At 43.3% G+C, this 27,846-nt stretch overlaps 1 protein-coding gene across 2 annotated transcripts in view; it reads right to left on the reverse strand.

The window, feature by feature from the left end:
- The window catches only part of RNF128 (ring finger protein 128), a 46,269-nt gene that overhangs the window by 6,289 nt on the left and 12,134 nt on the right, over positions 1-27,846 (reverse strand). The window contains exons 1-4 of one of the 2 annotated variants that reach the window (XM_062584544.1): positions 23,352-23,784; positions 7,212-7,459; positions 1,058-1,129; positions 389-471 (exon numbers count right to left, since the gene is read on the reverse strand). In XM_062584544.1, coding sequence (XP_062440528.1) covers positions 389-471; positions 1,058-1,129; positions 7,212-7,459; positions 23,352-23,784 — 836 coding nt within the window. Of the gene's footprint in view, positions 1-388; positions 472-1,057; positions 1,130-7,211; positions 7,460-23,351; positions 23,785-27,846 lie in introns of those variants that run through there. The other variant, XM_062584545.1, reaches the window with a different exon arrangement.

Consider the following 27,846-nt stretch of genomic DNA (forward strand, 5'->3'; position numbering starts at 1 on the left):
CTGTAAGAGCATGATCCTCTAAGTAACCAAGCAATCAATAAACCAAGTGACAAGAAACAGGCATAGCCTATCATCTACAATTTAGAGGTAATATTTTTATATACCAGCAAAGAAAGAAATCTTAAAAAGACCTTGGAATCCCTTCAGACAGGCACTGCGGTCAGCTAAGTTCAACTTGTCAATCAACTCACAGTAGAAATTTTAAACACTGTCAACTGGTAGCACAAATACAGTATTTACACAGTTCCTGTAGTTTGAAACACTGTAACAGATTCAAGACTTCTTGCTGTGCAAAAACTTAATCAGTTTGCTACCATAACAGGAGAAACAATTAGTAGAGGCATGTTTCAAGATACTGGATTACAAGGCAGTTCAGAAGACAACTTACTTGCAAGTTAGAATGCGCACTACTTCGTTTGGCTTGTATACCTCAATGCACACTGCACAGCTATCTCCATCAGGACCAGTTTCCTAAAACAATGAATTTAGAGCGTTAACCAACTTTGAAAGCTTTGCTTGAGCTACAGTCAGATTTACTGCAGACACCAGGGGGTCTACCTAAAGTAATCTAAAGCAGTCCTTGCATATAATCTTTTATATAAGCACGTCTTCTGGACTACTCATAGTAGAGCTGACATTTGAACAGAAGCATTAGAAGTTTATGTCCACAGTTTACAAACACAGCTGCAAGCCATCACTGTATTATTTTAGGCACTACTTCAGAGGCTTAGAAACTACTACCTCCAATTTTGGTCACAAAAAAAAATAGCATGGGAAGCCAACTAGTGATACTAGTTTACCTTTAAGCATCCATGCCAAAAAAACAGCACCTTTTGCCTCAAGCAGCCCCTCAGGTAAACAGTAACAGATTTATAAGAATGTGCAAACTTGAAAGTTTGAAAAGGGACTTGTCTGAAAGATGAATCAAGTCTGCAGCAGAAGGCAAAGGGTTCAAGGAGGCTTCTGCATTCTTCTTCTCCAGCACTAAGAACCAAGTTGTAGATTCTGTGCCAAAGGTGCATCATAAAGTATGGGAGGATTATAGGGTTAGCTATACCTTGTCCCCTTGCTTCAGGGTGCGCAGCTGTAGCTGTCCAATGGCCTTCTTTGCCTCAGCTTTTAATCGTCGCTGTAATAGAAAGCAGTTCTGATTAAACAATCATTTTTCCTCAGAAGCTGCGGTTACAAATATTTACCAAAGCACCTAATGCAATCAGGCATCCATTTTAACTCATACGTTATTAAAACACACGTACTACACCCACCTCAAAAAGCATGATTATGCTGTTTAGAAAATGAGACAGAGGTTTCATGTGGTTGTTGAATTCAGATGACATACTAACAAAACATTTGGGCATGCTTTGTTTTTACCAAGCCTTTTCATAAAGCACAGGAATTTCAAAGGTTTTTTTTTTCTTTTAGAATCTGGGAGATACCATCCTGATCAGATTAGACTTGCCAAAACAAACAGAAACCTCCAAATTAACTTGGAGAACTGAATATTTTGTATCTAACAATCAGCAAGTTTAACCAGGGATTTTATGACAGCTTCCTGGCACAAACTCAGTACACTGCATCCTGACAAAAGGCAAGTTTCCTTATCAATCAGCATGAGTGCCACCAGCACACCCTGAACTAGTCCTCTGCCATGTCTGCTCTGCAGAGCACAAACAGCTCAGGAGCCTACAGCTGAGCATGGACCACTCCTGTTAAGTGGAAGAATGCAGTTTTATCTCAATATTGGTTCAAAGTAACATGAACAGAATAAAAACCTCCTTTCCCTGGAAGCTATTTCTCCCTTAAAACAAACAAAAAGTTCTTGAAACAAGGTGTGATACAAATAACTAGCCTCAGGTGAATTACAAGGCAGCTCTAATAAAAGCTGAGGAGGAAGCTGAATTGCATTTCTCTTCATCCAATTTGTTTGATGTTCTCAGGACATCAAGACACAGACAACCAGACAACAGAAGCCCAGCTTGCTTGGCAACTGCTCCTGCTCAGCTTTCACTACAAAGCATTTAATTAGCACAGGAGCAACATCTGTTTAAAGGTCACAAAAGCTACACCAACATCAAGAATGACTGTCCTCTCCTTTCCTGGGGCAGTTATTGCCTAGGGATACAGAGGAGTATCAGGCAGCTCCAGCTCTGCTACAGCAGTACCACATGCTGGCCCAACACAGCAGTTCTCTGGGACAGAAGACTAGAATTCTGCAGATAACCAAAAATGCTGTTTAGGACAGGAACACCTGTTCTGTGACCTTTTCAGCATTACTCCCTCCTACAGATTTCACTTCATTACAAGAATTTGGGGGCTACAGTCGCAGGTGTGATTACAACAGCAGAAGTGCAGCAATATTGCACTTCTCACATACAGCCAGAACAATATGTCATAGTTTCTTGTTATAAATTGAAAACTAAACTATCTAGCAATGCACTACCTCATATAGTATCTAATCTATGCATCTAATGTCAGGCCAATACTATTGGACAGGACTTAATTGGCTGCATCATTAATAATTTACTGAAACAATATTTTAAGTTTTGCCTGAGCACAAGTTTAATTGCTGTTCATGAAATGCATCAATGGCAAAGTCACCTTTAACACTGATTTTAGTAAATACATCAGAACACCCCTCCAGCAGAGTGGAGAAAGGTTGCACAAGGAAGATTTTATGGGATAGCCTATCATGAGATCCAGGATACTCTAGGCTGGAATGTCAAAAGTATTCTGTGAGGTCAAGTTTTCTGAGCAAACTTTAAATGTTAATGATGTTAAAAGCCAGCTGACCCAACAAGTCTAGAAAAATAGCTGAGTAGGTTGAGGCAGAGGAAAGAAAAAACAACTAAACAAGAGAACCCACAGAAAAAATAAGATATTATAAGACAGGTCAAACTGGCTTCTATCCAGGCTCTGACATGTTAGAGAGGCACCTAACCAGGAAAGTTAGGCTTTCTGTCGCTTAGTCCTCAGTCTTTTCTGGTCCAGGTCTGCAAATTCAATCTACAACACTTTCCATGAAAGAGTGCCTTCCTAGTCCCCCACGAATTCAGTGATGACAATGTAGACTGGCAAGCTCTACAGAGGTCAGGAACTCCTGCTTCCCTCCTGTAAGCTAAGGGAAGTTTTTGCCCACAGATGGATACTGTCATGGAAATAGCTTTGAACTGTGGCAAGCTGAGCAACTTACCTCCTCTAAGGCCATTAATTGGGTCATTTTTCAGCTGCAACATCTAATCTTCATAAAAATCAACAGAAGTGAAGACTCCAGCTTAAATTAGAAACCAGGCCATAGAGTAACATCACTGGCTGCTTTGACATGTTAAGAAAAGCTAGTATATTACAGAACTAAGTTTGTCAGTACTCTGCTGACTAGAATAGTAATAGCAAGCCACATATCATACTTCCTTTCCTTTGCTTTTCTGTCTTCTTGATACTGCAAAAGACTCTGCAGAGATGGTGACTTGAATTTCAACCCCAAAAGAAAATTGCATTCAAATAAACATAGCAGGCTACAAACAGTTTAATTAGTTGACTCACAAGGATAAAGATACTCTATTTCTGTTCCATTAAGACAGATCACTTATTACTACATTTTTGTTTTCACTTGGACTACAACACAACATGCATCACTGGCACTTTTCAATATTTACTCAGCTTTTAGAAAAAGGGGTTTGCACAGATTTACATCACTAAGTTATATGCAATTCCTGCTAAAGTGAGTGAGGGACAGAGCTGCTGCCTTCAAGAAAAATCTGCAGTGCACGAAGTGTTTGAAACCTAGGTTATATGCAATCAAAGCAACTAGAGACTGTCATTCTGCCAGAAAATACAAGTAGTCATACCAGAAGTACAGAAACTGTTGGCAAATGGTGACGTTTAAGTGTACCAAATGGCCTATCTACAAAAGAGATTGCTTCAGCAAGCACTGAAGTCTGAACATTTTTCCTCAAGACAAAGGAAGGGAAAAGAACATTGCCAGAATAATAACACCTGAAAACAATCCAATTCAAGCAGGGGTTACCGCTAGCTCCATGCATGAATAACTCATGTTGTTAGCCAGAGTCCTATTTTGAAGAGACCTTTGCAGAAGACACAAAGCATCTAGAAAACAGTCTTCCCTGTCTCAACCCAGAGCATGACTCTTTCCAGTTCAGAGCAAGAGTTCCCCAGGCCTGAAGCTCACTCCACAAGAATATGCCAAGTATTCAAGGATCTGAAGAAGCAAGTGGCAAACTGCAGAACATTGTTATATCACGACTAGCTCATTGTAGCTCTCTGTCCAAAGCAATTAAAAGCATTCTTTTTGGCTAAAGCGAGTCTGACACTTTGAAAGACTGAACTAGCCAACCCTCAGTCATACCTTCGGACTTCTCACTCAAGAGCATTATACTCACTTTTTTTCCCCCCACAAGAAAGGTCAAGAAAGGGGACTGAAAGAATATGAGAAGGAACACCACCGGTAAATGGATACTTTCAGAACTCACTTCTGGAAAAGGGAAAAATTATAATATTTAGTAACTATCAAGACACCTGACTTTCTTAAACACACCTCCTAGAAGGATGCATAACCCTTAGACATCTTCGTGATCAAGGAGGAAAAGCATGTTTCTTTACTCCAAACAACAGACTAAAGTCCAGATAATCTGAGTTTCCAGGGCTGGATGATGACAGGCAAGTTCCATGTGTGAGGTGAAAGCTCATAAGTGTTTGACTAGTATTTGGGGTTTCATGAAGCCAGCTAGGCAGCTAGAAGTGTTAAGTGCTACTTTCCATGTAGCATGAAAAAATCCAGCCTGCTGGCTAACAGAGAACGCTGTAGAAACACTGTTTTACTGGTTCACCTTCACTAACTTTCTTGTTATTCTTTACTTATCTAATCATTGCGTGGTCACAGTTTTTAGATACCACAGTTGAAAAAAACTACTGAAAAAATTCTATGTTATCTGAGTTTTACTTAAATAAAATAGTACACTTTTTTTCAAGATGGTAGAGAAGCTTCTCTCTCTCTCTCTTTTTTTTTTTTCACTTCATAAGCTACTGTTCTAGGGCTCCCTATCTTCAGCAGTTCAGCTAAAATCAGCTGGAATGGGCATGTCATTTGTCAATGTTATTTTTCAACCTAAAGTAAACTCTTTGCGCACATAGAACCCAAGCTGGAAATAGTCAGCAAAGGTACTAGCTAAGCAGATGATATTTTCCTAGTATCCTCTGCCACTAAGGCATTAATAACATTCATAGCTCATTAAAAGCCAGGAAGCTCAGAGAGTAGAGCTGGACTTCCACAACTGCTGGATTAAATACCCTCAAAGGAGGAAAGATTTTTGCATGATTCAGTTCACAATGACTCTTGCGGACTAGCTTCTAGGGTTCCCAGATCTTCCTGCCCAAATCTGTTTAGCATTGGAACAGAGTTCTAATACTGAAGTAGTGCTAAGGGAATGGAGGGGGAAAAAGTTAATCAGCAGGAGACAGTACACATGATTCCCAGATGTTAGCAAGAGGAGAGCATCGAGATTCAAAGCTCCAGGTCATTCCTCCCAGAATGTACTAAACAGAGATAACTCCATGTGACATCCAGTAGCAGCTATGCTATATCTCACAGGCAGACAATAGCTTCCCATGCTGCTCTTTCCAACTATTCCCTTACTGTACTCTTGTCATTTCTAGGTGTGACATGATGTCTGAACAGGAGAACAAGCTTAAAACAAAAAACTTATGGGAGGCCTAGTCTAGAACACAACAGCTGTAGCTTAGGCCAGATGCAAATACAGTTTCAGTTCACTGTTAGAGCTCTAGTCTCAATCAGTAAATTCAGAGTCTGTTGACAGAGCCATCAACCACAAGACCACATTTAGACAACAGGCTCTCAAAATATGCACCAACTCAGCCAAGTTCAGTTCCATGATTACTAGAAAGAACCCAACATTCAATTCTGATCAAGGTCCCCAAGAACATTTCTGTAATTTCCTTTGATCTCGCTGCCTGCTAAGAAAAATGGTTCTGCACATTAACATTCTGGAGAAGTGAGCCCTAAAAATTTGTAGAAGCCTGTAACTAGTCTGAGTTTCAACACCTGTTCCAACTCGAGCTCCATCAACTTATTTCAGAAGAGTCTTACTCAAGGGGCCTGAGATCTTCAGGATAGCAGAGGTGCTCAGTAGGGCAGGTCTTTTGCAACAGCAGACCTGCATGTAACATCTTTAAGTATCTAACCACTGGTGCTGAGATCATTCTCATACTCAGAGCCAAACTAGAGTGAGATGTTCACACTATTGCCATCTGTAGGAGATGAATCAGCAATAACTCTTCTTTCAGAGTTCAAGTAAAACTGACAAAGCAGGATTACAATACCAATAGACTCCTTTGCAACACAGCTCTAAGGGCAAGACTGAAATAAATGCTCATATTTGAGATGCTCACATTTTCTCATTCTGGTCATCACCTTTGAGAGGTATCATGATAGGACCTTATTCTCACTTTTCTTTTTTTCTTTCTTTCTTTTTTTTTTTTTTAAGGCTTTTGCTTAAGACCTGAAGTAGCAGGTATAAGGCAGATCTCATTAGATCATTAGACTGAAGTCAAAGCTGTGGGCACTACTATATCAGCTGATCCAGATTACTGCACAGAATAGAGAGTTACTTGCAAACGTAACTCATTAGCAAATCTCTGTCTGCAGTTTAAAACTACAATAAAAAAAAATCCCAACACTGCTTTTTTTTTCAATTCCTAAACAAGGCAAAAAAAAAAAAAACAAGGCAAAAAAAAAAACAAAAAAAAAACCCAGCAGTTTCCTAGCTTGTGGTTTACAGAAAACAGCAAAAGCCATGTGCCATTTTGCAGACATGTGTGGTTTGGTCTCCCATTACAGCTAGCACACATGTGGGAAGCACAAGGTCAGCTGAAAGCAGTTTCTCTCACCTCCTTCAATATCTCAGCATTATTGCTGCATCACAGGTCAGGGAACAAGATTTGTAGAAGACAAACATTAGTTATGCATAATCAGTTGCATTCCCTAGATAAATACATCTTTGGAAAGGCTTAAGCTGTTTAAAAATGTACTTATTAACATTTTAAGGATCACACTCTCTCCTTCATGTGGAAGCAACAAACTCAGTGATTTTGGTGCTCAACTAGTATTTCATGCTCTAGATCCACAGCATGCTGTCTCAGAGTGATAACAAGCAGTGCAACACACAACACAAACTCACCTGCTTCCTGGACTGGGCCCTTGTGATCCTGAATCTCCGAGCAGAATAAAAAATGAAGTAGCCCACAGTTGCTGCTGTGACAATGAAAAATGACACCGAGACAAAGAATATCGAGTAGTGATTCATCAAAGGACCATGCTTTTTCCCCACTTCAATAACCATAGTCACTTTCATGCCACTCTCAATCCGGCGTAAAATCTCTGTGCCTTTCAGATTGCCAATCATAATTGCAACGATGCTTCCTGCACCTGCAAAGGAGAAGGGGAATCCATACTCAGTTTCCAGGCATTGAACAGAAGTGATCTTAGCAGTTCTAATTCAAGCAGCATACAGCAGACAAAGTTGAACTGGCATGTGCAAATTTAACATGAGCTGGTGGGTTGTAAGTGACACATGGTAAATCTCCATGTTCCTGTTCAGCTGAAAGGTATTCATTACCTATAAGCTGCACAGATGAGCCATTGTTAGAATTCATTCCTCTCCATAAAGCCTCTTTTCCACATGGAACACTCGTAATTGTTTTAGAAGTAATACTTTGGTGATTTACATTTTAACATGCCTTTGAACGGCATGAAGTTAAAAAAATTTTATATATTTATATATATACACACACACACACATATATGTGTGCATGTATGTCTTCTGTGCAGTGAGGTCACTAGGGACTGTGGCACTTCCAGAGCTCACAGACTCCAGGCACATAGCTAGTGGCATAGGGATGCTCCCTGCAATGCATCTGCCTCTCTCCCTGCTCCACTGCTACTTCCTACCACCTTTCTCCTAACTTTGAAAGTACCATAGTACTTATCTGAACACTGAAAGATTAAAACCATGGCTGACCCTTTGCTTCTCTGTTTTTGGAAGAAATAGGGAAATATTTTACTGAAATTTAGCGGTGAACTAAGTTTTGTGGGTTTCTAACGCAAAGTTGGAGGGAAAACAATACTGATGTGTGGTTGGCTTTTAAGCAGTCTGCCAGTATGGTTGTATATGATTGTAACATCAGATTTCCTTGGTTGAACATCATGGCAAGCCAGAGGGACCAAGGCATCCCTTGATGCTTTATGGTAGGAAGGACCTTTAAGCAAGTCTGGACACTAAATACAGACCAGAACAATGCTGCTCTCATTTCAAGTGATAAATACATGCTAAGAATGCTTTGCACTGTTTGTGGGAACTTCTGGCAGTCCTAGTATAAGGAAGATTTTCTCAGGAGGGAGGAAAAAAGGATATGCAGTACATTGTCACTGGTTTCCCTCTAAATCAAGAAAGAAATTAAATTCAAAGACTAGCCAGTCAGGAGTCTCACTGCATTAAACTTGTAGCTCTGCAACATTCATAATAGATATTACATAGAGAAGGAAGAAAGGCTGTTACAGAACTGCTATTTTTATCTAGTCTAGCCAAAACTATTTCTAATGGGAGAGCAAATTCCTCTTCCTTCTCTCAATAAGAGAAACTTCACCGAACTTTCAGCTAGCAAAAAAACCCCCTAAAACTGGTGTTAAAGCACCAAGGCTCTCATTTGAGAAAGCATTTACTAATTTTCCAGCTTGCTCATGTAATACCTTTGATCCAAGATGGCTAAGCATCACGTCTAGCAATTCTCCCCAGTGTGACGAAACTCATCTTTTATTTAGAAAGCTCCCTGTAAGAAGTATACCACAGAAAGTCAGCCAGACTGCAACTACTGTCATTTATGATGAGCATGGGTTTTAGGTCAGTTATAAAATGAGCTGGAGTCAGGAGCAAGCAAAAATTCAGCTTGGCTCAAGCCAGGAGCTGAGACTTCTTCCTTTCATGGCCCTGGAGGAAAGTGTGGAAGAACAGGCTGTGACAAGACACTAAAAACTTGACAAAAAGCAAGAAACCTGTTCTGACCTTTCATCCTTGAATAAGCCTCACTAGTCAAATACAGCATGTGGTTAAGTGCAGTACCACATGCAGTTTAGGGACACACATTAATGTAATGTCAACATCAGCCTGCAAAACTACTTTAGCTACCAACCATCAGTTATGAATTAACTTTATGAATTTATTCCCCACCCTCCAAAAAAAATTATTATTTCCATTTTACTTCCATTTAAGTTTCAGGCTGGCTAGGTCACCCAAGATGGTATTAGAAGATTGTTTTAAACCATTTCACCACCACCCCCCAACTCTTTCCCTTTACCCAGGGTTCCTCTTGCAATTTCAGCTCTGTGTGGTAATGTGTTAGAGCAACATGTGTGAGTGGCCAGCTAGTAGAATTCAGAGAATTACTCACTGAAGCCACTAAAGAAAGAAAATTTAGGTAGATATATCCTGATCCTTCTCATACATACAAACATGCTTGCTATAAGCCAGAAATTGTTTTCCCTCCCTTCAGTTAACACTTCAGTGCTTACCCACATCTAGGGAAGGGGGGTTGTTTCATAAAGGAATGGCAAACCAGGACATGCTGGGGTCAGAGCTCAGGTTGCAGGTATTGCAGCTAACAACAACTTTTAGGTAAGAGCTTTGACACAGAGCAATAAGGGCAGAATTGAGAGGATGGTCAATTCCCAAAGCTTGTGCACTACTTGCCCATAGGCCAAGTACCTGATGATGTAAATCAGCAGTCTTCACTACTTCCTACTACGGAGGCAAACATTTAGAACCAACAATTAATTCCTGAGGGAAATCATAAGAGAGCTAACCTGACATTGCACAAAGTTAATTGAATGCCCTGTGCCAAGAAAAGGGACAATAAATCCAGCAGCAGCACCCCATTTCTGAGCCCAGTTCACCCGGACCACCTGTAGCAGAACAGTTTGGTATCACTTCAGAAGTGACTTCACTTCAGAAGTTCCTTTTGGGCAGGGAGGAAACAAGGCTCTGGCACTATCACGCAGGGTCTCTCATGGGGGCATCGTCCTTACCGGGCAAGAAACAGGGCCTCCTTTACACACTAACAGGAGCTTCAGTAATTCCTATTAGCCTGAAGCTAAGCTAGAAGTCCAAAATGTTATTTATTTAGGACTACTGCTGTGCTTCTAGAGTAAAACCAGCTAGATTCAGCCTCACCTAATGTTTCCTGAGCTGCTAGGAGTCCCATCAGGATGACACATACTGAAATAATGTCACTGTGGCCTGAAAATCAGACAGAAGCTTCTCACAGCACTTGTGAGTTTTAATTGAAACAGGCCATCTGAGAGGACATCTGAAGAAGCATCTCAAACATAGCAGTTACCCTAAACTGTCTTTTTTTTTTTTTTTTTTTTTTTTTTTTTGTTCCTCCAGGATCCAGCAAAGCAAGAAGAAAGTCAGTAACCTGTGTGTGGCCCAAACCAGACAGAAACCAAGATGCTGAGTTTGCTTCTGGCATTCAGGTGAGGCTTTCTGTAATACTTTTTAAGAGAAGTTAGAAAATGAGATGAAACTGCTGCCTCTTTAGCTAATAATGGGGTCATGGCTAAACAGAAGCAAAACCTGTTTAGTTAAACATTTCCCAGCCTCACTCCCTTTCCATCTTGTATGAAACAGGAGAGGGAGAGTCTGGCTCAAGCCCTTTCAGTAATGGTCTCTAGACCTGGAATTTTACAGAAGGTGCCTTGCAAATTATAAGGCAGTATGCTAGTCAGAGTCTGAAAGATGCTGTTTTCAGACACTGACTGACACAGATGAAGAACAAGACCTTAAATGGTTTGTTGGGGCAAGGAGAGAACTGGGACACAGACACATTTGGCACACAAGAGTACATGACTAGGGATCAGTGTTTTACCTCCCTGTATCAGGTTTACTTAAGATGCAGAGTAGAGTTGCATCTGTTTGTGCCAATATTAAATAACTATATTAAACTCTGCTTTGCAAAGACCTTGCTTGTTCCACCACTACACTTCTGCTCTCTGTAAACACAGAGTTATAGGTTTGGTGATTCAGTGGAGAAATGCAGTACTCAATATGTGTGCAGAACTGGGAGCATTAACTCTTGCACAGTAAACACTTGCTTTTTCACTTTCATTAAGGGGATTACTGTAATCCATTGCTACTCTTGCATGTGCTACAGATAAATCAATTCTGAGCCAAGCAAAGCAGGTCCTGAGAACAGCCACTCAGAGATGTTTAGCAGACTACAATACAGCTGAATCAATGCCTTAAGTGGCAGTCATTTGTAGCTAAAACCAGATTCTGTTAATAGGGTGAAACACATCACAGCAATGATTAAACCTTGGGTCCAAATAGAAATTCTCTGCTTCAAAACAAAGTATGGCAAAGTTGTGCTTTGGAGACATTGCCCAATTCAGACGAACTTGTATAATGTGTAATATATGGGAAAAACAATGCTTTAGCTCTTCGATGTGGGTAAAGCCCCCGTGACTAGTAGTCCCCTCTGCATTGCTGCTAAGTGCAGTGAGACTGCTGCATACATCAAGGCGACACTTGCATGGCAGATCCATGCTAGAAGCATCCACACTACCTTTAGCTAGTCTCTCTGACATCCCCAGCTAACAAAAAGCTTCCCTCCATAGGAGCAGCTCTGAAGAGTGCCACCACATGATCAGGCCAAAGCAAGCCACAAACCAATTCCCACAAAGGAGAGATTTTCAGACTTGCCTAATATTCTTCTCCCTCCACCTCCATGAAAGTAAGGGAGCAGGAAGCTCTAGCAGCTGAGAAGAAAGACCTCCTTCCCAGGCATATAACAAGTACAGCTACAATTTCAAGAAACAGTGCAACACCCAGAGAAAACTGTCTTTTTTTTTTTTTTTTTTTTAATGAAACAGAATCAAACTTTCTGTAGATATTGATCAATAGGCAGTAATGAACATTCCTTTCTCACTTCTCTGTTGGGACCTGTTAAGGTTATTCATCCTTTCAGGTAGCTATTAGTACAGCTTCCAGGTTGTCTGGGAAGTTTATGAAGTGAAATGGAATTACACAGCAAAAGAGGAGCTGAAATTAAGGAACGGAGTGCACCGGGTTTTGTGGTAATTATTAGTTGTGCAGCTGGAGGTTTTCTGCCCAGCCCTAAAGACTCTCTGCTGGCTGAGTAGATGAGGGGAAAGCAGTGGACATTGTGTACCTTGACTTCAGCAAGGCTTTTAACAGTGTCTCCCATAACATCCTCCTAGATAAGCTCAGGAAGTGTGGGTTAAATGAGTGGACAGTGAGGTGGTTTGAGAACTGGCTGAAAGGCAGAGCTCAGAGGGTTGTCATCAGTGACGTGGGGTCTAGTTGGAGGCCTGTGGCTAGTGGCGTCCCCCAGGGCTCAGTACTGGGTCCCATCCTGTTCAACTTTTCAACAACAACCTAGATGAGAGGACAGAGTGCCTCCTCAGCAAGTCTGCTGATGACACCAAGCTGGGAGGAGTGGCTGACACACTGAAGGGCTGTGCTACCATTCAGAGAGACCTGGACAGGCTGGAGAGCTGGGCAGAGAGGAACCTCATGAGGTTCAACAAGGGCAAGTGCAGAATCCTGCACCTAGGGAGAAATAACCCTAGGTACCAGTACAAGCTGGGGGCTGACATTCTGCAGGGCAGCTCTGAAGAGAAGGACCTGGGAGTGCTGGTGGATGACAAGTTGACCATAAGCCAGCAATGAGCCCTTGAGGCCAGGAAGGCCAATGGTCTCCTGGGGTGCATTGGGAAGACTGTGGCCAGCAGGTCGAGGGAGGTGATCCTGCCCCTCTACTCAGCCCTGGGGAGGCCTCATCTCGAGTACTGTGTCCAGTTGTGGGCTCCCCAGTACAAGAGAGACAGGGAGCTGCTGGAGAGAGTCCAGTGTAGGGCTACGAGGATGATCAGAGGGCTGGAGCACCTGCCCTGCGAGGAAAGGCTGCGAGAGCTGGGCCTCTTCAGCCTGGGGAAGAGAAGACTGAGGGGGGATCTTATCAATGTCTACAAGTACCTGAAGGGAGGGTGTCAAGGGGACAGGGACAAACTCTTTTCAGTTGTCCCATGTGACAGGACAAGAGGCAATGGGCAGAAATTGAAGCACAGGAAGTTCCACCTGAATGTGAGGGGGGAATTTCTTCACTGTGCGAGTGACAGTAGTGGACCAGGCTGCCCAGAGAGGTTGTGGAGTCTACTTCTCTGGAGATATTCAAGGCCCACCTGGATGCAACCCTGTCTAACATGCTCTAGGTGACCCTGCTGAGCAGGGAGGTTGGACTAGATGATCTCCAGAGGTCCCTTCCAACCTTACTGATTCTGTGATTCTATGATACTATGAAAGCCCTTGCTCTGATTCAGAAAGAGAAAATAAAACTTTAGAAAGGAGCTACCAGCACCCCAGGTGGAATGGCTAGAGCAGAGTAAGACTTAAAAGCCCAGAGACTACAGCTATGGTATATAGCCTTGAAAGGAAGTTCTGCCTGTCAGAGAGACTTGCAATGGGCATCACTGAACTTCCTCCTGTTTTTGACTTGAAATATATGCTACTGGGGGGCCCACCTGCATGGGAAGACCATGACAGCCCTTCAAGAACAGCTGCTATTTATTTGTGTAAACAAAACAGGCAGATTTCCTCATCTGGGATGAAAACTGAATACTACCTAGTTTACCATAAATAAAATTTAGTCCTAATGTCCTGCATTTCCAGTTGAGAGCCACTTACTGCATCAGCACATCAAAACAAGCAGTCTTCTGACTAAACTTCACCCATTCATGCTTTCATAATGACCATTCCTTCTGAGGTAGCTTTTGTAGGCAAATCTTTTCCCTTAGGAAAAGAGGGTGTTGTTATAGAAATGTGTTCTCCAGGGTGAATTGCATTACGTATTTCACTCTGTATTTAACAGAAGCAAATCACAATCTGGAAAGGGGAGAAAAGGGAGACTCTCCAGTAATTAACATCTTTGCTGTGTTACCACAACCCTTCATGTCATAAAGGACATATATAAATTTCTCAGCTAATTAACTTACTGAAAACAAGTTTACTTTAAAAAAAAAAACTTTTTTTTGGCATTTGAATTTAAGGAATCTTGGTTTCATTCCCACATTTTTTATTCATCACTTGAGTTCTATAACCAGGAAACCAGCACTGGCTTAGCCTGCTAACCATGATGCCTGCTCCTGGCATTGCATGCTTCTGGAACAGCACATTTTAAGATCTTCTTAATATACTAGTAACCAAATATAAGACACAATGTGCCTTTGAGACTTAGGAAAGTCAGTTTTGAAGTCTGCACACATCCTCTTCCTCCACAGCCGACTAAGAACATACCAGTGCTGTTACTCTTCAGTATCTAATGCCACAGAGAGCATAATTTAATCTAAGAGAAATATTAAATATTTTCTGTGCAATAATCAAGATAACACTGACAAATACAGTATATGTTTGTCAAACTTGAGACACTGGCAAAGCTTTTTATGGTGAATAATTAACTTCCAGTTGTTTGACCATTTTTCACATCACTGAAGCTAACTCAAGAACCTGGAGTTCAAGTCAGCTCCACTAACCTCACTTAAAATTGGTTCCTCAGCTTGTTCAGATGGAGCTCAGTATTGGAACTATTTTGTATTGTTAAAACTTGTTTTAATTAACCGAATCCAACTTAAATTAAACCACAAAAGCCTGTTTAATTTCAGCTTAAAGATGCAAGTGTAACCTAGGGCAAGTCCTGTAAATCTTCAAGCGCACCTTTTCTTGCATAGCAAAGGCCTGTAATGTTTCTTCTGTTGCTCACAAAGAGAAGGCTGTAAAATAGCCTGGTGGGAAACCCCCTCCAACTGCCTTTGGTAATGAACTTAACTACAATGCAGTTTGGTGAAAACTGAAATATTTTAGGAAGGCAATTGTTTTGCAGGCATTTTGAAGAAAGTAGTTATTAAAACACAGAAACACAGTAATAAGTTACTTCAGAACACGATAAAAAAAAAAAAAAAAAAGATTCCCCCTCACTCCTCCCCAAAATCCAAATTTCAGATTCATTGGTGTTCATTAGAATTCCCTTCATGGAATTCTGAAGTTTTGTACCACATTTAAGTGGAGCCAAATTTTAAGCGTCCAGTGACAGTATTATTTCACTTCATAGAGAGTGTCTTGTGCAACTACTGACTGAGCAGCAGCAGGAGCCCAGGCATCCACTCCCCAGGGAACAAGCCCAGTCTCTTCTGTGCCTTGCCTAGTCCTGCACTAGCTATACCACCATGAAGACAGAACAGTTTGCTGGTATCTCAAAAATACGTTAAATGTATCCACTTTCAATAATATTCTAACCCAACATCCAACCGACATTCAATTTTCCTCAGGATTCAACCGTTTTTTTTAAATACATAAGATAAATAGTTTTAAGCAAGTCACTCTATATAGAGGAGGGAAGAAGTACAGTAACACTATCCAAAAGTTAAGTGTTGTATTTCTGCATGCAGAAGGAGCTTTCTGACAGCCTAGAAACAGCTAGCTGATTGGAAGTCATTTAATAGTGCAGTGGCAGAGTGAACTGTATTAAAAAAAAAAAAGGGGGGGGGGATTTTTTTTTTTTTTTTACAAAGAAATTAAATAGCCATATAGAAGAGAACCAATTAACTGTTTTCTGTCATTGCTTTAAGAGGACAGAAATGAAAAATGTAATTATTAATAGAGTAAAGGCTGCAGGCATTCTGCTACAGTAGACTACATTCGAACAGAACTACTACAGGAAGAAGGGTTTTTTTAAAAAGAATTTGCATTATCTTGCAGAGACTTCTTTAGAGAATGCAGCCACACAAAAACTGTTCCAAGTGCCATGGCAATCATGCATTGCCACCCTTTTTCCAGCTCTTTAAAACTCTAGCTCACCACCATGTAAGCCATATGCTCAGGGAAGGGGAAAAAGAAAAATCACTTTTGATTTCAGTTGTCTCACACAAACAGAAAAGCAAAAAGCTAACTTTGAATTGAATATAAATTCTCAAAGAAAGGTTCTCCTTATCCACAGCATAATCACTATCTGAAGACTCTAGGGAGATGAAATACTTAGAGAAACCCCGGGCTGGGTCAAGACAGTGGCTGGATCTTTGTCTTTATCTACGTGATATGGTGTTTGTAACACAGAAATAGCTGTGCCTTCAACCTTAGTCAGAAGGGGCTAGTATTTCCCCTTCTTTAATTAGTCATCTACACACCTCTCCAACCCAGAACATTAACAAAAAGCCACTAAGAGATCAATCCAACAACTCCTGTATTTTAAAGACATAGGTCATATTGGAGTCCATTTTCAGTTGACTCTCCAAACAATCATGCAAGAATCATGTTTGTTATACTGTCTTGTTTCTTACTTTTTTTTTTTTTTTAGACCTGGATATCTTGAATACCACTTATCTCACTGTGCTGAAATAGTAACAGGTACAGGATTCCTGGTAGTTAACAATTGTACCAGTTTGTTTGGTGTCTGTTACAGGAGAAAGGAAAATAAACTAAGAGTGTACACACACTGAGATGATATTATGGACTCAGTGCAATTCATCTTGGAGGAAAGGCCGGCACTGCACACAAAAGCCACTGCGTTTCAGCATCATGCCATCATGCTACAGACAAAAGGCTTTCACCTGGTTTCAGAAAAGTACTGTGAAAGCATGAAGCCTGCATTCTAGCTCTGCTTTATTAAATGGCACAAAGTTTACAAGAAAATTATGGCTCTCATCCACACGCACAATGGCAAGATTCTTCAGGAATGCAGATCTGATTGAACAGCACCTATCCCAGCACTCACTACAGGCACCGTTGCAGGAAATTTCATCCCTATGCCCTATCCACTGTGTGATAAGCTCTTCCCTTTGCAAGAGGGAAGGGCAACTGAAGTCATAGTTACAGGAGCAGTTTCAGCCGGCATAAGCTGATATGTAGATAGTCCTCTCCCTTCCTTTCCTACTCCTGCTTTGTACTCTTCTCTTACCTACCCCAAATATTACCTGTTGCAAAGATAAAAGAATTACTTTCATGCTACTATCTGGTATTTAAAGCAACAAGCCTCTCCACTCCAATTTTTTGATTAAACTGTTTTCTTGCTCACACTATCACCTACACTTAATTAAATACATTTTCAGCTTGCTTTACATGGCAGTTGACATTATGCCTGATCTCTTCCTTCTCATTGTACAAGTCTTTCAAACTTCAGAGCTAAACATGCAACAGCAGGGCACTGAGAAAACATTGCAGAAATTGGCAGGAGTACTTGTAAGTGGGCAGCAATAGTGAGAGCTTCTAAAAGAAAAATAAGTACATTTCTCCATAATGCCCCTTCCCTTTAAAGATGAGAGTGCCTTAGAAGATCCTAAGATGGTGGGGACAGAAAGAATAGAAACCTCCTGACAGGTAATGACATTGGGCCAAAGAGAAAACATCTTGGAGAGTTCATATACACAGCACACACTTTGCCTGTAAGCACGTACGTGACTTTGCCTTGGTCAGTTTACAGCCCTCATCACCACTACATTTATTAAGAGGACTACAAGAGGGAACACTAATCTTTGGTTAATAGAATTCCTCCCTAGCTGTAGCTTGTAACTCATCTTTTCCTCAGCCCAATGCTCAGACAGGAGCCTTCACATTCCTCTTTTACCAAGTAAGAAATTCTGTCTCAACAACACTATATTTCTATATTATCTGCAAAGTTACACTTCAAGTGGTGAAGATAAAAGACTTGTCTTAATCAAGCTGGAAGCTTGGTCCAGCACGGCAGCAATAAGTACTATACTGCATGGGTACTACCACCCTTGCTTGTTTAGGGAGACTGTTTTGCAGGTTGGCCTTCAGATCAGACGCAACAGTTGCTAGCAAGTAACACACTAGCAAGTGTGGAAAACTTTTACCAAACAGGTTGGGTGTTTACTAGGAGCATGTCAAGACCACATGTGCTTTTATATCACTGGAGCTGCCATAGGTTCCAAGTGTATTCTGGAGTTGGAAATCCATTTGCACTGTTTGGTTTAAATAGTGTTAAAAAGCGATTATCTGCCAGATGAATCCAATTGCCAGCTTTTTCCTTCTGAGCCTTTTCAAGACATTTACATAAATGCTACCAGGCCCCACTTCTTAGAGCATTTAAAACATGAAATCAGAGAAAACATGAAACACATCAGCCAAGACAGTAATCTTAATAAGGGCATTAAGATGTGAAGAGAGCTGTCCCACATCTCATTCATGTTTTTTTGTCAGTGGCACTTACACAACTAAAGTTTCATCTTTCTTTCTAGCAAGTGAGATTGAGTCCACAGCTCATAGTCCTTTCTCTCAACATTCTGGCAGCAGCCAAGCACTCACTGGAAACAAGCAAGTTCGAGAAAGCTAATGGTAAATAATGCAAGTCAGCACAGTGTAAACCACAAGGCATCAGTCTGCAAAGAGACAGGTCACATCGATACACTAGGACAGCGCTGAGCCTGACGATAGCTATGCCACTGTTTGCTCTTTGGCACATTCAAGCCTGGAGGTGAACACACACTACCATTGTTGTAGGGTTGCATGTGCCCCATAAGGAAGCCTCTGCTACCACAGCTGCCACTAAGATTTTAATTCATCCTTTCATATTTCAGCAGCTCAACAAACCCGAAGAGCAAGGACACTTAACAGACCTGTTCCAGTCTGCTTCAAGGCTGATGCCTAACCTGCAGTCTTCCATGGCAGAGGTACCCAAGCTAGACCTAAACAAGCAGGGTCAGAGATCAGCAGCATGGACTGGTCTATTCTGTAGGCAACCCTAACTAATTACCATACCCCCACCATGCCCCTTGGTTGCGAGATTAGGGCCATCAGACTAGTGTACCATGTTCAGTTACCCGAATGCCAGTTTAGCTGTGACATTAGTTTAATTAGTTATACCAGGGAGCCAAGAGAACCAAATGGAGCACATGGCAAAGGCAAAGTACAATAAATACATGTCAAATAGCTATTCTTAGCTACAAAGTACAAACTCAAGGTACCACAGAAATTCAGTCCAGGCACAATGGATTCATTCAAGTCCATTCCAAATAAGGTCCTGCTGGTAGGAAGGGCTAAGTAATCTGTAGAGATGCACCTAGCAGTGGTTGAGGGACATGAGAGCAACAGTCTTAGGAAAACGCATCTTCATTCCTCCCCCCGGATATTCTCAGTGCAAGCCTTCATTCCCTGTGAAGGAGAGCAGTCATTTGTTTATACAACATTTACAAAGCACAGCCCGCCTTGGGATTACCATTTCATCTCAATCCTTCCCTTTCACAGGACCAGTTTAACAGATCACATCAGCCTTTTAATATCATGACATAGTTTTACTTTGTTTTTAAAGATCATGCTGAATTCATACAAAGTTTGAGCAGAGCACAATTACACTCTTTTGCCATATGCTGTTTCTTCTATGCATATGCTTATTAGTCTTCACCTTTCTGGAATTCTTGCAGAACAAGTTTTAAGTGGCAGTGCTACATATTTAACCTTTTCCTAACCCTTTCATGCATTTATGCAAGTTTAGACTGGAATTAGGTCCTTCTTAATCTTGTTAGCCTGGGACACACTGCTACTGTTACTTTTTAGTCAGAATTATCCAGCTCTGTTCCCCCAGAACATAGCCCTGTAGATGAAGTGCTGGCTCGCTCAAGGCACACGAGGAGAAAAGCAAAAGAAATAATCCCAACCACTTGCTGACCTGCAAGGAATTCTTCTTTGCCAACTTTAGAGATGCACTTAATGCTGAAGAACCTTCCATAGCTATTCATGTACCCTGACACCAAAAACTTTCAACAGCATTAAGTCAAGGTCCACCTTTTTAAAAAAAACAAAACAAACAAAAAAACAACAAAAAAACTCTTATTGTGTCCCTTTTCCTCCCCCCCAACACACACTGCTGTTTTTCTCCAATCAAATGTCTTTTTCAGAAGGTCAATATAGATTAGAGAAGTGCAATTATAAGCACACAGAATTGTACTTTGAAACTCTGTTCAGCCTGCCACAGAGAGGTACCATCTTTTTAAAATGAGCACAATTAAAACTAAAGTTTGCTAATTGATAAGGTTTTGTGCTTATAAAATTACTAAGCAAATATTACTTTGGACTCTGTTAGATGCTTGACATTCTACGTGTTAGAAGGGATTAAGCAGGATTTGATCATATCTGATTTGGCTATTTATTGTATTCTGCTGTTTTGATTGGCAGTTCTTTAGTAAGTTGGCATTCCAAAAAGTTTCCACACAGAAGACAGATAAAAGCAATAAAGAATTCATCAGACTAAACATATCATAACAGCAGAAATGTCTCTAAGCAGGATGACTAGGACAAACACTACTTTCAATTGCAGACACATTTGAGTCTTTAAATAAAAAGTTTCTTCAAAAGGTAAGTTTGACACTCATGGAAAAGAGCACACTAGACTTCTAGAAAAGCTTCTATTAAAAACCTAGGTGTTCTGTTGCTACAGAAATTCCACAAAGAAAAGCAAATCAAGTATATTGTGCTGTACATTCAAAGCCCACCAACAGGGATTTTCCTTTTCTGTCAGGCAGATGAGGGCTCCCACCCCATGCTGTACAAAGGAGGAACATGCTAGCTGCCAAAGCACAGGCAGGAGGAGGCATCATATGCAACACTGTACAATGACCCAGTTAAAGGGGAAATGAAGTCAGTTAGGAAATACAGACCAAGTTCACCGTTAGCAGAGCTACAGCCGTTACAGAAATGGCAGGAGCTGTAGTTGCACAAAAGCTGTTCTTTCACTAGAAGGACTCTCTCCCCCACGGCCTCTGGAAAAACTGGAGCATCCAGCACCACCGCCAGAGGCCAGAGGAGGAGATATATCCAAAACAGTGCAGTGCAGAGAAAGGCAATCCAACCAGCTCTTATCTCCTACATTTGAGCTCAGACTATGGCAGTACCCCTTGTCAGCCTTATACAAGGAAAATCATGGACTTCGCAAGACTGATTACTTGTTGCCTGCTTCCTCTTGGCCTTGCTATGTTGAAAGCCTGCAATACTGTCAAGTTTCACTGGAGAACCACAGGCCACAGAGGCTCTGCACTCCTCAAGGAGTGGAACAGAGCATTTGGGTAAAGCCACATAAGCAGAAGGAAGAGCACTGCTGTTGAAGTGAGAAGGGGGCATGAAGGTCCACTGCAACAACAGGAAAAGATACAAGTCCAAGGAAGGAAAGAAAAATGAAGGTGTAACAAGAAAGACAGTAATGGACAAAAAAAAAGGACATGGAATAGGAACAGCAGCAGCAAGTTTAGCCCCGTAAGTTTCAGCTTTACACTTCATAGAATCATAAGGTTGGAAGGGACCTCTGGAGATCATCTAGTCCAACCCTCAGCATAACCCCGTATGGGGATTGAACTCACGACCTTGGCATTAGCAGCACCATGCTTTAACCAACAGAGCCAGACTGTGCTAGGACTTGATAAGGAGTCACACAGATGAATGAGCAGTTTGACAGAAAGTCATCTTCAAGTCACTCTCCTTTTTATCAACATTCTGGTTGGAACATACCTTTGGGCCTGCAACCAATCATGTAGGATGATCAGAATAGCTAGAGCCATCAGAACATAGCATAAAGCTCAAGCACAGCATGGGAAAGGAGGCAGCTCTGATCTGAGCAGACCCCGCAGAGAACAGATGGCTCCCTTCAACAAGAGGAGGCTGCTAGGAAGCTTAAGACAGATGCTGTAGGTCTTCTCCTCGCCCAGCTGGCTAAGCAGCTAGGGGGACATAAACCTACTGAGGTCAGCAGTGCAAAAAGAGCTCCTCTCCCAGACCTGCTGGATTATACAATCCTACAATGAAGAGGGCTCAGGCAGAGATGCTGCTGTCAGTTTAGCAGGAGGGACTTACCCAACTCTAGCCAGAGCTCAACAGCATTTGTCAGCAGGTCATTTTGTTACATAAAAAAGCTCTGCCTCATGGGTCAGAGCCTATCCAGATTGTATGTTTTAAATTCTTAAAGCTGAGTACAGAGTCCCACTGCTCATTCACACAACGAAGCTCAAGAGTTTTCCTTTGTCCTGTTTCCTTTGTCTCATTTATCTCCACTTCTAAGACAGAAGTCTTCCTCATCCACTGTAAGGTGTATGGCTGTACATATATAATTATTTTTCAAATCAGTCTAAGGTTTAAGGTGACTCACTATTCATTCTTGCTGTTCCACTTCTGTCAAGACCTGGCTTCCCAAAGCAGGGAAACCCACAGTGTTTTGCTGTGTTTTCACTTAGCAAAACACAGATACATTAGGTGAGTGCACATTAATCCAACAGCCAAGGACTGGACATAAACTATCAAAAAAAAGTTCATTTTGCCCTATCACAAATATGGAACCTATTCTTCATATTGAGAGAATTCAATTTGAAAGATGGGCAGTTTGGGAAAAAACCCTGCTGGCAAGTAGGAAGCTTTTTACAGCAAGAGAATAGAAACTCCATCAGCCACTGCAAAATGGAGATACCCTTTAAGAGGGCTTTAGCCACTCACACTGGAAACGGCACTTTGCCTGGCCAAAATGACCTTTGGAAGAGCAAATCAATACCTTCCTCTGCCTATTTCAGAGCTGGTTAGTGTGTGGGACATGGGAAAAAGCCTATGTCCAAGGGTGGGGAAAACAGCCTGTTTCAAAGCCAAAATCTAACCCACACAAGCTTTATTGGCCTTAAAAAAAAAAAAAAAAAAAAACACCTAACTGCGTGCAAAGTTAAATAGATCAACTAGATGTGCTGAAAACCCAAACAAGTCGCGGCCAGAGCCACCAGACCTGCCTTCACCCCCCTGCATATCCCAGCAAGAAAACTCAAGCAGCTCCTGCTCTGTTTCAACCCACAATAGCTTTTCCAGCTATCAAACTTTGTTACTCATTAATCAAAGAAAATTCAACATTAGCGGCACCTTGAACAAGCAAGACTGACTAGTCTAAGCAGAAATTCTCGTGCTAATACTGGTACAGCAGGCAAGTCAAATAAACCCCAGCCTCCTGTTCAGTGTCAAAGCTGAATATGCTTAATAAGGACTGCATGAGCTATAGGTGAATCCCGGGCGAGCCTGGTTCTCCCAGCCGGCACCGTTCAGACAAAAGGGAAGGCTGCGCTCCCAGGCGCCGCGCCGCAGCAGGGATCTGGGGGCTCGCCGGCGGGTCGGCGCCCCCCAGCCCCAGGAGCGGGGCGAGGCGCGCCGAGCCCCCGCGCCCCGCTCCCGGCGCCGCCGCCCCCGGCCCGCTCTCCGCCGCCCGCCCGGCGCCCCGCTCACCGGCGTGGGACATGGGCAGCACGTCGTTGCCGGTGCCGCGGTAGTTGTAGATGACGGCGGCGGCGGCACCGCGCGCCGCCGCCAGCCGGATCTTCTCGGCGAAGGTGCAGCCGCCGCCGCGCTGGATGAGGGCGAGCCAGTCCGCCCCGCCGCCGCCGGGCGCCGCGCTGAAGTTGGTGAGGGCGCTGCAGGCGTTGAAGGCGTCGCGGCCGTCGGGCAGCACCAGCACCCCCGCGGCCGCCTGCAGCGGCGAGTCCTGCCCGTACAGGCCGCTCTCGCTCGCCTCCCAGCCGCTCCGGTTGCCGCCCGCGCCGCCCTCCCACGACACGTTCACCCACGCGGTCCACACGGCCGCGGCCGCCCCGCCGGGGCCCGGCGCGGCCGCCGCGCACAGCAGCGCGCCCAGCGCCAGCAGCGCCGCCCCCGCCGCCATCCCGCGCCCGGCGCCGCGCCGCGCCGCCGCCTAAATCGGCTCGGCCCGCCGCCGCCCACGGGGAGGAGCGGAGCGGGGCCGCCCCCGCCGCAGCGGCCCGGGCGGGCAGCGCCCCGTCTCCTCCCGGGAGGGCGGCTCTCCGCCAGCGCTACCCCCGGGCAACACCTCCGCCTGACCGCCCCCGGCGGCGAGGCGTCGCCTCCCCGGGTCGCCCCCCGGGGCAATGGAGCAGCCTCCCGGATCGCCTCCCGGCCGCCCGCCGGTCGCCTTCCAAGGGCAATAGGTCTACCGCCCCTCCCGGACCACCTCCCGGGAGTAGTGGATCGCCTCCCCAGATCGTCTCCCGGGGCAGTGGTTCACCCCCTGGATCACCTCGCAGGTGCGGTGTGTCAGTCTCCAGATCACCTCCTAAGGCTGGTGGATGGTCCCCCGCATTGTCGAAGGCAAGGGACCATCCCACCAGATCACCTCCCAGAGGCAGTGGGTCACCCCCTGGATCACTTCTCAAGGGCAGTGGATTGCCTCCAGTCAGCTCACAGGGGTGCTGGATCACCCCCCATCCCGACTCCCAGTGATGATGGATTGCCCCCCTGCATCACCTCCCAGGGTGGTAGATCACCCTCTAGATCACCTCCTGAGGTTTGTCCCAGTTTTCCCCATGGGAACTGAGCACCAGGGCTCCCAGCTGGCCTGCAGGAACCCCCGGATGGGCCAGCCACACAGCAGCCCCACAGCACAGCACCACCAACACCAGCACCCAGCGACCAACCATAACCCAGCCCACTTTGCACCATAGAGTTAATATTTACTGAGCACTCAGCAACATGTGCTATCAGTCCTGCCTGCAATTAGTTTATCGAGTACCAGCTTAGCCGTGCTAACTCGTTGGCTGTTGTTCTCAGTGTTATTGAACATGCGTTGTAAAACTGCCACTTCAACCAAATACTCCTTTTTCTATTTACATGTTAATTGTGTTTGTGTAATTAATTATTATTTGACCTATGCAGCTTGCAAAGCAAATTCACATTTCTTCAGGGCTCTGCAGTTACTTTTTGGACAGGCACTTTGCATTCAGAGGTCTTCTTTTCTTGCACACATTTTTGCCACGGGTCCTGCAGCTCAGTTTAGAATGCTTGCAGGATCAGTGCACGTACAAACGTGACCATGATGTAGATCCTTATGGGAGTATTTGAGGCAATAAATGAAAATAACAAGAGAAGGAAGGACATTTCAAGCTCCTCTTCTGCATAAAGCCACTTTCCTGACAGAGAGCTCCACAGGAAGTGCCCCCAGCATTAGGAATCACTGAAATACATCTCCAAATGACCATGCTTCACCATGTGCAAGTTGGGTTTCTGGAGAGGAGCCATAATTTAAATAGGATTATTCCTGTGCAGTGATTAGTCTGCTGCTGCCTATGCATTCATGAACAAAATCGGTGCACACAATGAGTCAAACTCTTTCTAATAGGAGTTGGCACTGCTTAGTTTTTAATACAGGCTTCTGGCTGAGCCTGAACCTGTGCAGCTGATAACTGATAACTCGGTGTAGATCTAAGAGAGGTTGTTTTCTGTGGCACACATTTTCCTTCATCTACACCTGTGCCCAATGCAGGACACCAAATGTTATGCAATCTAACTCAATTCGTGGGGATGTGATGGGAGTTGGTGCAGATGTGAATGACTACCTGGGAGCAAGGGATTCAAACACAGCACGCTGTGCTGCTGTCTGCCCCGCCGAGCAAGCTGCCTGGCAGGATGGGTTCAGGACCCTCTGCCCAAGAGGCTGAATCAGAAATTCATCAAAAGAGGAGGAACACGTTCAGAGAAAAACCCCAAGAAAGATCTGAAGCAGATCCAGTGTGCACCCTAGTTAATGTCTGCGAACTGCAATTTTTGGTTGCAAAGAGAGTTTGCTGCTAGAGAAAAGCTGCAACATAGTCACAATCTGAAAACTTTCACACCTCCAGATTAACCTAAAGCTCCCAACATGGACATGCAGCCCCTTGGAGACGCAGCCCCGGCAGGGCCTGAGAGCTGCAAACGATTCCAGAGCAGCAAAACTGTACAAAGCTCTAATCTCACTAAATTCATTGCTTCGGGACAAAGACGGTCTTTGGTAGTAGCAGTTCTTCTGATCCTCGTGAAAATTCTGTAAAGGGAAAAATGGAAACCTGAAACCAAGCAAAAATAAAGGCAAAAGGGGAGACAGCCTGAGGTGCTTCATTATGTCTCTAACCCTTGATAGTTTGCCACTACACTCCTAAAAATATTTCCTCTGCTCTGTGTCTGTGGAGAAATCAGGAGAAATTCTCTGATCATACAGAAGGGATATGTGCCGTTTACCAAGTGTCACAGAGACACACTGCTACACCAGGCCTTCCTCTGGCGTAGCTCACAGTACTCATCTTTGTACTGTTCGGAACAACAGAAAGTAGCAAAACCTGCAGCATAGCACAACTTCAAAGGTTATATATTCAAAGATTCCCCTTAAAGCAAGTTTATTAAAAAAAAAAAATCTGTTCTGTCCCTTGAGCAGCTGGCTGGGTGCTATAGCTAACTGGAGAGACCTGCACGACTCCACATGAACAAGGTCCAATCTTGCAAGCATTCGTTTATTTATGGCATAAATTCTGCCATGGAGCAGAATTATGACTACCCCAAAGACAATAGCGGCTTTGCCTTTTGCATCACTTTGCATCACTTGATACCATCACTCCTATGTATCACACGATACCATGACACTCCTATGTATCACATATTCACAGCTTTCCAGGATTATAGCCTAGTTCTTATCATAGTGATGTCCTGGAAGAGGCAGGCAAGTAGTTCATAACCTAGGCATGGTTAAGCAAAAATGTGGATGTTTAGGCTATTTTGATGAGAGAACACTGAATAGGCTAAGGATAGAAGAAGGGTTTTTTCAGTTAATAAACAGAAAATGTGACTCAATATACAGAAATTATCCATCCTTACTTTTGTTTCACTTCTGCTGACACCCAGTCTTCTGCCAAATATATGAGTCTTGTGACAAATAGCACTCTTATTTTTGTGTATAATACTGACAAGATAAATCTGCAGGGATACCAGCACAGAAACTGGTGGGATTTTCATAGCTCAGTAGTTCAGTGAGATCAGAACTTGGTTTTGCTGCTGAAATAGCAGAATACAAAGCAAGTAACAAAGAACAGATGAAGCAATTTGCTAAAGATCAATATTGCTTAATATGCAAAGCTCACTAAGCAAACCTTTTTGTCCTAATCTAAACAAGTTTCTCATGTTCTCATGCCACGTGTAAGCAGACAACTTACTTCAATAGTAACATGCCTAGATATAGTAAGAAATATACCTGTAAGTAATCAGAGAGACATGTTTTAATTCTGAAACCTGTTCCACGGAGGTACAGGGAACAGCAAGGCTCTGAAAACCTAACCAAGCTTTATACAATGGACATGAGCCAAACCACGCAGTTTTGAATGCCTTCAGAGCTTTAGGGATGTTTAGCTTTGGCATTTTCACAAAGAGAGGAACTGGAGACAAAAAACACATCATCATCAGGATGCAAAACTTTATGGTTCTGGGGATTTTGAATGTGATGCTTTAGCCACAGTCTCCTACCCCTATATACATTACCAGTTTATAACATGATGGTAATAAAGTGACACCAGCAGTGCAGACGTGAAAGCTGCAGCTCCTTGCTGCGTATGAACGCGTTCCTGCAGCAGGCAGGAGGCCAGGGAACAGACCCTGAGGGGGATCGCAGGGGACCCTGTTGGGACACAACTTTTCATCAGTTCCAGTCTAGCTCTGGGCAGCAATAAATAACTCCAATGCTCTTTGGCAGCTGTTGAGAAATGTGCACGCTGTCCAACCAGAGCCTGCTGACAAAAAGTCCACAACACATTTGGCAATCTCACCAACACGGAGACTAAACCTTTCACCATGCAGCAGCACAGAGCGTGGTAACAAGCCACAAAGGCTCTCAGTGTGGTTACAGACATTTTGCTGCTGCGTAGTTAATTCAGTAGCAAGTTTCTGACTCCTTGCTCAGGCAGTATTTCCA

Source organism: Rhea pennata, chromosome 11 (genome assembly GCF_028389875.1).
Source record: "Rhea pennata isolate bPtePen1 chromosome 11, bPtePen1.pri, whole genome shotgun sequence".
NCBI classification, from domain to species: domain Eukaryota; kingdom Metazoa; phylum Chordata; class Aves; order Rheiformes; family Rheidae; genus Rhea; species Rhea pennata.